Source organism: Esox lucius, chromosome 2 (genome assembly GCF_011004845.1).
Source record: "Esox lucius isolate fEsoLuc1 chromosome 2, fEsoLuc1.pri, whole genome shotgun sequence".
Lineage (NCBI taxonomy): Eukaryota > Metazoa > Chordata > Actinopteri > Esociformes > Esocidae > Esox > Esox lucius.
The window spans coordinates 1,772,751-1,783,981 of record NC_047570.1 but is presented as its reverse complement, the minus strand read 5'-3'; the positions used below and the strand labels follow the sequence as shown (position 1 = coordinate 1,783,981).

At 41.7% G+C, this 11,231-nt stretch overlaps 1 protein-coding gene across 2 annotated transcripts; it reads right to left on the bottom strand.

The window, feature by feature from the left end:
- Positions 1 to 9,345: 9,345 nt before the first annotated feature.
- On the bottom strand, positions 9,346 to 10,800 carry LOC114828889. Of its 2 annotated transcripts, XM_034287617.1 has the most exons (3): positions 10,554 to 10,800; positions 10,155 to 10,437; positions 9,346 to 10,009 (listed from the first exon to the last, which is right to left on the bottom strand). In XM_034287617.1, the coding sequence occupies exons 2-3, from the start codon at positions 10,362 to 10,364 to the stop codon at positions 9,350 to 9,352; spliced, it is 870 nt and encodes a 289-aa protein (XP_034143508.1). In that variant the 5' UTR covers positions 10,365 to 10,437; positions 10,554 to 10,800; the 3' UTR covers positions 9,346 to 9,349. The 2 variants fall into 2 exon arrangements, with proteins under 2 accessions (XP_034143508.1, XP_034143507.1); XM_034287616.1 differs by having other exon boundaries at positions 10,155 to 10,800.
- Between the last annotated feature and the right edge of the window lie 431 nt (positions 10,801 to 11,231).

Genomic DNA, 11,231 nt, shown 5'->3' with positions numbered 1-11,231 from the left:
AACCACTCCTGCTGCAGACCTCCCTTTCCCGGTGGTGCCCTGTGTGTTTGGTCCATATTTCTTTACATGCTCCTAGATACTGTCTAGGGTGTTGGTCTTTTTCCCAAGGTAACTTGGGCATCGGGGCCCCAGCGGGCAAGGGAAATCGTTCCCTCAGGGCCGTGGCTATCCGCCCAACCACCTGACTGAAAGGGGTGTCGTCAGGGCTCCGCCTAGTGGCGGTCATAGCCTGGGCGGACATGGCTCGGGCGGCTACTGCCCTCCAGTCCCCCAATGCCAACATTTGACCAGCTGTGAGCTTATTAAATTGTGCCAACCATAGTCCACCTCCCTCTCCCATCAGGGGTAATTTATCTACCAGTGCCTGTACGTCTCCCAGCCCCAATGGTTTATATCGCGGTTCGCCGCCTCCCACTCTAAAGAGAGGCAGCTGAAACCCTGCGCAACTATCTTCCCCTGCTTGTGATCGCGTATACATTTTATTTTTAGTCTTTTGAGCCGATTCTACTGCGTCATGGTGTCGTTTTTGTTCTTGTTGGGGCGAACGCGGCAGAGGTTCTACATCTACGTCTCCCTTCCCCCAATCTCCACTGTCTGGATAAGTCTGATGCAGTTCTGCTTCCTTAACCTTATTCAGGTATGTCTTGTTTTAAAATGCCATTTTGTAGACATAGCCTACTATAGTTTTATAGCTATTATGACATTTCCAACATGAAAAAATACTATAGTATTTATAGTAAATTCAATTATAGTAGGTTATAGCCTACTGTATATATGAACAATTTGTTAATGAATGCTTTGCATACTGTATTATTATTAACTATAGTGAATTGACAACTGCATAAAACTGTAGTGTATTGTAGTATAATATACCCTATAGTAAAAACTTAGTAGGCTACAGTATTGGGTAAAGTAATTTGTTTTTATTACTATAGTAATAAAAACAAATTAACAACAACTAGAATTGCCACAACAAATTAATGTCTAATTAGTTCAAAAACCACACTATAGTTTAAAAAAAAAGTTGTATTTACTATTAATTACTATAGTATTTTTTTCATGTGGGTTACCATAAAAAAACAGTTCCAGACCTAGCCACTAACAGCCAAGATAAAAAATAAACTAGTAGCTGCTAACAATGCCAACAGATTTTAGAACGAGTATTGATATACCGTAAAACTTCAAATAATACCCAAGTCCCAAATAGACTCCTGTCTCTTTTAAACACCCGGTGTGACGACAGGTTTGGGTAAATAAACGCCAGTCTCAGATAGAGGCCTGGTCTGTGTTTTAGTTTCGGTTTGTATTAAATCTTCTAAAACAGATCGTCTGTTTAAGCCAGTTCTATCGTGCAGATTGCGCACGCAAGATTTGTTAAACACATTCGAATTAGAGGAGATCATGTCTTCCATTGAGGAAGCAGAGGATGAGGGCTCAGAGGTGGACTCGTCCATCACCCGGGCTGAAGTCACTGAGGTGGTCAAGAAACTCCTCGGTGGCAAGGCACCGGGGGTGGATGAGATCCACCCTGAGGACCTCAAGTCTCTGGATGTTGTGGGGCTGTCTTGGTTGACACGCCTGTGCAACATCGCGTGGCGGTCAGGGACAGTGCCTCTGGGATGGCAGACCGTGGTGGTGGTCCCTCTTTTTAAGAAGGGGGACCGGAGGGTGTGTTCCAACTACAGAGGAATCACACTTCTCAGCCTCCCCGGGAAAGTCTATGCCAGGGTTCTGGAGAGGAGAATACGGCCGATAGTAGAACCTCAGATTCAGGAGAAACAGTGTGGTTTTCGTCCGGGCCGTGGAACACTGGACCAGCTCTATACCCTCTACGGGGTGTTGGAGGGTTCATGGGAGCTTGCCCAACCAATCCACATGTGTTTTGTGGATTTGGAGAAGGCATTCGACTGTGTCCCTCGCAGCATCCTGTGGAGGGTGCTTCGGGAATATGGGGTCCTGGGTCCTTTGCTAAGGGCTGTCAGGTCCCTGTACAACCGAAGCAGGAGCTTGGTCCGCATTGCCTGCAGTAAGTCAGACTTGTTCCCAGTGCATGTTGGACTCCGGCAGGGCTGCCCTTTGTCGTCGGTTCTGTTTGTAATTTTTATGGACAGAATTTCTAGGCGCAGCCAGGGGCCGGAGGGTGTCAGGTTTGGGGACCACACGATTTCGTCTTTGCTCTTTGCAGATGATGTTGTCGTGTTGGCCCCTTCAAACCAGGACCTTCAGCATGCGCTGGGACGGTTTGCTGCCGAGTGTGAAGCGGTGGGGATGAGAATCAGTACCTCAAAATCCGAGGCCATGGTCCTCAGTCGGAAAAGGGTGGCTTGCCCACTTCAGGTTGGTGGAGAGTGCCTGCCTCAAGTGGAGGAGTTTAAGTATCTAGGGGTCTTGTTCACGAGTGAGGGAAGGATGGAACAGGAGATTGACAGACGGATCGGTGCAGCTTCTGCAGTAATGCTGTCGATGTATCTGTCGTGGTGAAGAAAGAGCTGAGCCGCAAGGCGAAGCTCTCTATTTACCGGTCAATCTACGTTTCTACTCTCACCTATTGTCATGAGCTTTGGGTCATGACCGAAAGGACAAGATACCGGATACAGGCGGCCGAAATGAGCTTTCTCCGCAGGGTGGCTGGGCGATCCCTTAGAGAAGCTCGGTCACCTGGGAGGAGCTCAGAGTAGAGCCACTGCTCCTCCACATCGAGAGGGGTCAGCTGAGGTGGCTTGGGCATCTGTTTCAGATGCCTCCGGAACGCCTTCCTGGGAAGGTGTTCCGGTCCCGTCCCACCGGGAGGAGACCCCGGGGAAGACCTAGGACACGCTGGAGGGACAATGTCTCCCGGCTGGCCTGGGAACGCCTCGGTGTCCCCCCGGAAGAGCTGGAGGAAGTGTCTGGGGAGAGGGAAGTCTGGGCATCTCTGCTTAGACTGCTGCCCCCGCAACCCGGCCCTGGATGAAGCGGAAGAAGATGGATGGACATTCAAATTAAAACGTAATATAATGTATTAAAGTCCTACTCTCATGCTTTCTGTCTATCAGCCTATATTATATGGATATGCCTACACTCAATAAACAACATCAACACTAAATTAAAGGCCTGTCTCTTATAGACACCTGTCTCAAATACAAGCCGGTGCAGTTCAGCGATTATTTGAAGTTTTACGGTAGTAGCACTTAGTAGCACATACAACACACTATTTTGCAATATAGCCTACCTAAAGTATGCTTTATTTCTCTGTCTTTTTTTTTTTCTTTATTCATTACAGGACAAATTTGATGAGGTTGTAAATACATGGAATTCCCATAAAATCAGAGCACGATCTGGAAATTATGCAGCATCAGGACGTCCGATAGTGTTCTCTCTTCCAGGATTGCACAATGCCGAAGATAGACTCAAATTAATTGACATGGACGAAGGGGCCTTGTGTCAGGAAGAGTGCACCCTTACAGATCCATTCAGTGCAGCTAATCTCTACATATTGTTGAGAGCAGAAGTACAGCAAAATATTTGATGGTCCTTAATCCAAAGAAAAGTTTGTTAGCTGGGCACCTGTCATAACTCATATTTATTTGTCGTATGGTTCATGCTGCCTATCAATGAAAATTAGAGCAGTTGTGTTAAAATTAATGTGACTTTGCAATATCGACAGCAAAAATGTAATACACAATGCTTACTTAACCCTTTGTAGGTAACTATACATGTATTCAACGTATCTCTATATAGTGCATTATGGATTGCACAGCCTTTATTTAGCTAAACTGCATGTTGCTGTGTGCCGTGTTGAAAATACTTATTTTATGTTTTTTATGATACTAAATTACCAACATTATGTCTGATTTATACACAGTTTTTGTATATGCATATTTCATCTTTAAGAAAAAAATGTATTTAGTCCAACATGTGAACAATGAACAGCTTATTGAAACATGAAAACCTTTTGACATTTCAAAATCTGTTAAATTGGCACAAAACTCCTTGTATTTTAACAGAAACATATTTTCTAAAGGAACTTTGAGCCTGCACTGAAAATTAACAATAAAACATTTCAGCATACAATTACAAGTATCAGTGTATGTATGACAATAATATGACAAATCTTAAAACGTGATCAAGTTACATTCTTAACAATTCACAGCATAATTAAAAAACATTTCAAGCATTTGCTTGTATAATTGCAATCTTCAAGCTAAGATTTCTAAGGCAACATTGCTAAAACCAAACAAGCAAGGGGAAATGTGTGTTAACTCACCATTAACTTATGCTAAACTTGATTTCTCTAACTGAAAATCAAATCTAAATCAAATCGAACAGAAATCAAAATGATTTTTTCAGATATTATGAATGAGGTGAACAACATGTTAAACTATGTCCATTACCCAAATGTTGCTCTCCAAAACAGCATTAAATTCAGCACGAAAGTCTGGAAAATTCTCATAGTTCTCACACAGCTGAAGGAACATCCCACATGTACGACCAATAGGGCGCCTTGTGATATCTGACATCACTGCAAACTCAACAGAGATGCAAGGTCTGACACAATCAAGTGACATCCTGTTTAGAACCTCAGAAACTTTCCTAGTTTCTCATCATCCATGTCTCTGATGTACCTTTTCAGATGATGTGCCACTTCTCTTTGCTTTGCTGTCATATCAGCAGAGAACTTCAAAAGTCCTAAGACTTTTGGACAAGCTCTTTGTGGGAAATCTCCTTCAGAATTTCGGATAAGTTTTCTGCAGAAACTTTTCTGCGGCATTCATAGCTGTCAAGAACTTCCAACAGTTCATCAAGTTCAACAGAAGAGAAATCCTGTAATGCATGTTGAATAATTTCTCGTTCTTGAGTGCTTACAAACTGAAGGAAGCACTCTATCAGGTCACTGTATACTGCACCAAAAAGCATCTCCTCCATAAAAGGGGGTGTGACAACTGCGCCCTCTGCTGGTTCACCTCCCCCTGCAGCGGACGGGCTCCAGCGGTCGACGTCACCGGCCTTCTGACACCACCGTCCGTCTCATCATACATTTCACCTGTGTCCTGTTTAGCGCACCTGTTCCTCATCATCATTATTACCCCCGGTATATATGTTCCCTCTGCTCCCCCTGTCTTTGTGTGTGATTGTCTCCGACTACAGAAAGAGCTGTGCGACGCTTCGTGCTCGATATATGTATATTACTTCTGGATAACATTAAAATATCCTTCTACCACGCCTTCTCCTGCTCCTCCTTGTTCCCAAACCCGTGACAGGGGGGGCCAGCTTTATTGGAATGTACTGGCAGTCTTTGTAACCTTTCAGGAAAATTCTGCCAACAGCTTTCCAAGAATCAGCTTGGAAATCATGTCTAATGAAAGGAACTTTCATTGTAGTTCCAAGTGTACAACGATCATAGAATTCTTGCCAGAATCCCTGACCCACAGCCAGCTTCCTCTGAATTGTCTGGCAATAAGCGTCTAAATGCCAGTTGCCTGGTCAAAGTCTCTGGGTCAGAAAATTCCTTGATCATGTCATGGAGGCAGTTTCCATGACGTATAATTATTTGTTTGGTTTGAATGCCAATTTCTGTGGTTTCTGGAGGCACATAAATTATAGTGTTCTCCAGGTCAGATTCATCTCCTGAGTAAGGGCCAAATGTGATTTCAGGGTCAGAAATATTAAGTGGGTAGTTCACTACATCATCTGCCATGACGAAAACTTCCTCGGCTAATGTAATATTCAGGCCTGGAACCACTGGAGGATCTGTGACAACTGAAAAATCTGTATAGTTGTTAGTGGGCATTGTAGAAGAGTCTGCTAAATCTTCACTATAATCACTTTGTAGTGATATGATGCTGGTCTCATCATTATTTGCACTTTCAGACTCAGTATTTGAAGTACTGCCAGCTGACTCGTTTGGCCTAGTAGCAATGTAAAAGCGCAAATTTGGCAGTTTCACTGCCTCATGTATTGTGCTAATGGAGACATCACTGGGAAGAAAATTTTGTCTGAAGTCCCAAACTTCAAATGTGAAGTCACATTCATCACCCTTACAAGAATTTCCATCTGGAAAGAAAAGTTTTTTACCTTCTTCAAGGATGTCATTGTATCCTGCATTTATGTCCATTGAAACCTTTCTAGTACCCCCTCCTTGCTTTGTTCTGACCTGTTTTGTGTCTTTGTTTTCTGTATGAATCCAGACAATTTCAAACTGTCGCTTACTTGCTTTGGTTCTGGATTTGGGTTTAGAAGTCTCAGGTGTCTCTTCAGATTGGAGTTCAGTTGTAGATTGCTTTCTCAGTTTCATCTTTTCTCTCAGTCTTTCAAACAGACCCAACTTTCTTTTGGAAGCAGGGTTTTGATTGCGGCAAAAATTGAAAAGAGCAAGTCTATCTCCAAATGAGGGAGATAGACTTATAGTTGGCCAGAGCTGAATCCTCCATTAGCAAGATAACATCTCTGTCAATCTGTGGATTAAAAAAATAATAATATGCCATTTGCCTTTCAAAAGTACAATCAAGTTCAGTTTAAAGATATAAACTAATAATTTATATTTTTATAATGTGTAGGCAGTAGTCATTGTGAGTGTACAGAAAATGTACATTAAATGTATTATTAATTGTTTGTGTTTTCTTTTGATGCAATAGCTACTTTTAGTTTGTTTACTTTAAATGTATTATAATGTATCATCAACTAACAGTAAATAAAACACAATGGGCCAGATTTACTAACAGCTTGCACCAGAGCTAATCCTCTTTTGCTGTTAAAATATATATATATTTTACTAATGACGGCTGATTATTGCATATGCATTTTTAGGAGTTTCCCTTTCAGACACATCATTTATGGGAGCAGAATATTAAAATTACTCATCCAAGGTGATTTACTAGTAGCCTGGTTCTACCAGACTCTAGTACATTTCATTTGTACATAGAGTCTGGCCTCTCTCCACGGACAAACGTTAACTTCCTTAAAGGTGGGTAATCTGTTGAAGTTTAAAACTATTGGATCTGCCCAGAGTCACTCTGGAGCTGCCATAACCAATCGCAAACGTTTGGTCCTGATGTATGTCTACAACTCAAACCCACTCAAACTAGTGCACGTCAACGTCATTGTCCTCAGCCACTCCCTCTGGTCGCTGATTGGACCTACAAAAAAAGTATTTCTGGAAACCTAAGAATATATAGCAGTCCCAGACGTAGTACTGAAGGAAAATGAAATTGAGCGGAAGTACGTAGGAGGGTGGAGCCAGGCTAATTTACTAAGGTTTGTGCCATTATTTCACGTGCAAAAAAGCCTCAAACCACCTTAAATTAGCTAATTTGCGCTGCTCTTTTGGTATTGCGTTGGTCAGTATGTAAATTATCACCACAAATTCATGAAATTGCGTATCTATTGCACAAATTGATTTATCGTGCCAATTTTACAGCAATGTTTTATTTTATCTGTGCCTCATCAGTAGATCATGCGCAGAACTGTCCACTCCCATCTGCGCTTTTGTGGAATTGCGCTCACGCTCTTTGCCCTAGGATCCGATAATGATGTATGTTAGATCTTAAGAGCGCTCTCTATGTGCAAGGTTACGAATGCTCGCTGCGTTCTATGTGCTACTTAAGAGTCGCTGTCCATTCGCGAAGTGCTGAAATATAACCTTATATGGAATCGTATTCTGAACGTTTAACCTAATAATCATCATATGTTGTGGATTAGCAATCAAGACAAGACTAATGGATATACAAGATATACAATAAGCAATATACTTACAAGTCCAACAGCATTTGAGGAAGTGGTTGGGGAAGTGAGGTATGCCATAAAGCAGTCGAATTTTGTAGTTATTTTTGTGCTCGGGTTACTACCCGAACCCTGAAGTTTAAAAGTACGAGTAAAAACGATACAGACCCCATCAGGCTATGGCAGAAATGTAATTCAACCTATTTTAAGTCAATTTACCATCACAAGGGTTTTGGAAAAATAGTATGATGGTTGAGAAACTACTTAGTGTTACTTTAAGTTGTAACCATTGTAAGGTTAGACTAGAGCGCTGAATTTGTATATTTGACTGAATTGTTTGCTTTATTTCTTATTGTATAGCTTATTGTACCTTTTACTTAAACTTTTATAATGGCTATTATTGATAAAACTGAAATTTAACAAAAAGAGATATGGAGTCTTTCATTTTTTATTTTATTACAAGATTATCACTGATGATTATTGCAAAATTTGTACAAATGCACATAATACCTGGAATATGTTAAAAAAAAATGCTGGCAGGGTTGTGTTTTATATTTCTTTTTGTTATAAATAGGATAGAAATGTACAAACATAAACGGCTTGTAGGCCTACTCACTATTACACATGAAAACCAGCCATGTATTGGGCATTTCTTGCGGACCTCCTTCCCTGATCTTTGAACACCTCTGGTTGCAGTTTGCAATGTCCTCCCAGATGTTTTGTTTTTCTTTATTTGTATGGTGTCCTTTAAATCTGTTAAAGATAACATATTTGTATCTCCTTTAAAAGGACATACATTTCTTCTTTTTGAACGGTATCTTTTTTTTTCTTTGCCATTTTGTCAGTGTCCTGTAGGTGCTTTAGACTTGTCTTGATTGCTAATTCACAAGATGATGATTATTAGGCTATATCTTAGTATATCTGGGCCTACTGAAAGGCAAACAACATTGACTTTTCAATAAAGCACTTAAACAAAATTAACTTTAAAGAAAGGCTTTGTGATTTCTATTTATATTTATAATGTTAACTTCAAATAGGGGGTGTGTCACGCACCAACACACCTAAAACACACAATTGGCAAAACGGTTAATTTCATGCTCAAAATCACACATTGTAAACTAAACTCCAAAACTAATTTACAAAATACAATAATACACTAACACAATACACTATGTCTAACAAAACACTGCAAACATGTTTCAAAATCAAATAATTATTCAAAACACTAACACATGTTCTCTTCCAACAGGAACATTTAGTCAATCATAACACAATGACAAAAAAAACACTATCATCAGCTGAAATTACAGAAACTGCATTATTTTATGTATCAGGTCTGCCCTTATACAATTGACAGTATATTGTATTGATCTTAGATTGTGTTTTGCACTGCAGTTTCTTTTGATGCCCCTTTACATTTTTGTTTTGTTGGGTTTAGTAAATGCATGCATTTTGTTTCTTTTGCTGCAGAAATTCAATACAAAAAATGAATGACCATCTTAGAGTAGCTTTATAGAATGTACAGTTTATGAAAAAAAAAAGACAGAGACAGAATTGCTGCAGTAAAGACTTTATTTGCAAAAGGACATTGCTGCAAGATATACAAACAGAAAAAGCACTGGAATAATAATAACAAAAATAAAGTAATCTTCTAATCTGCCCGGTCTTCTGCATTTGGCCACATGTTCTCATCCACATCACACCTGATATCTTCATTGGCAAGGCATCGTGGGAAGAATCGTTTGGCATGCCTTATCCACCCCTGGCAGTGTTCCGCTGTGATGTCTTGGCATGCAGCATCCATTGCATCCAGGAGGGACATTTGGTCATGTGGACGATGGTCAAAACCTTTCCATCTCCAGGCTAAGAAAAACTCCTCAATGGGGTTGAGGAAAGGGGAGTAAGGGGCAAGGAAATGGGACATCATCCTTGGATGGGCGTCAAACCAGGCTGTGACTGCCCGGGAATGGTGGAATGCCACATTGTCCCATATGATCAAATATATTGGCAAGTGGTCTCCCACCTGTCCCCTTTCTACCTCTGGCACCAGTCTTTCGTGCAGGTCTTCTAAAAACACGAGAAGGCGGACTGTGTTGTAGGGGCCAATCTCACATTTATGCAGGAGTGCACCGTTGTTGGAGATTGCAGCGCACATGGTAATGTTGGCTCCTCTCTGGCCCGGCACGGTAACTGTGGCCCTTTTGCCAATTATGTTTCTCCCACGGCGACGCCTTTTTGCCAAGTTGAAGCCAGCCTCGTCAACATAGATAATTTCATGTGGGACTTGATTGGCCTCCAACTCCATGACTCTCTGAAAGTAATTAGACACAGTGTATGTAAATGCTGTGCTGTACTGTATATCTACTGTATGTCCTAATGTACTCCAGGTTTATAGAGTAGTTTACTGAAAAACACACTGTGTATAGTACAGTAATGACTGTATTGCATAACCTTACCTGGACGTATTGGTGACGGAGTTCTTTGATGCGCTCACTGTTCCTTTCAAAAGGAACTTTGTATAGTTGTTTCATTCGGACTCTGTGTTTAGCTAGAGTCCGAGAAATGGATGTTATGCTGATTGCTGCAATGTTCCCAAAGACAAGGTTGTCCTCTACAACTCTGGACTGAATGTCCTTCAGTTTTATTTCATTGTCAGCAATCACCATGTTGACAATAGCACGTTCCTGTTCTTCATTCAGGAGCTTTCCTCTGCCCCCTGAGGGAGGTAGACGTTGAATCCTTAGAGGGACAAAATACAGTTACATTTTAGAGACCGGAGGCATACAGTCACTCTAATACTGTAAATGGTAAAATTACTGTATTTACACTTTGCTGTAGGAAAAGCAATATCCTACCTGTTGGTTTCTCTGAAAATACGGACAATGGATGCCACTGTGTCCCGGCTGAGATTTGGCTGTACTCGTTCACCAGCCTCTGTATGATAGCCCGTGGTTTATGACATGGTCTATGATAGTAGCTCTTATTTGATCAGTTACCCTAGCTCTGGTCCTTCTTTGAGCGCCACCACACATTCTAACTCCTCTCCCTCTCCCTTGCCCCACTCCTCTCCCTTGTCCTTGCCCCACTCCTCTCCCTTGTCCTTGCCCCACTCCTCTCCCTTGTCCGTGCCCCACTCCTCTCCCTTGTCCTTGCCCCACTCCTCTCCCTTGTCCTTGCCCCACTCCTCTCCCTTGTCCTTGCCCCACTCCTCTCCCTTGTCCTTGTCCTTGTCCCACTCCTCTCCCTTGTCCTTGTCCTTGTCCCACTCCTCTCCCTTGTCCTTGTCCTTGTCCCACTCCTCTCCCTTGTCCTTGTCCCACTCCTCTCCCTTGTCCGGGTACTCGTCTTCCTCTCCCTCGTGCAGGCATTTTTTTCTTTCTTTCTTTCTTTCTTTCTTTCTTTCTTTGTGTTTCTCCATATTGTTTCTTTTCCACACAATATCAGCCCAAAGAGTACTATTTTAGAACATATGATCATGCGATTGAAAGAACCTCAACACCTGAGTGTGCTTCCTAGATGTGAATCAGCTGTGA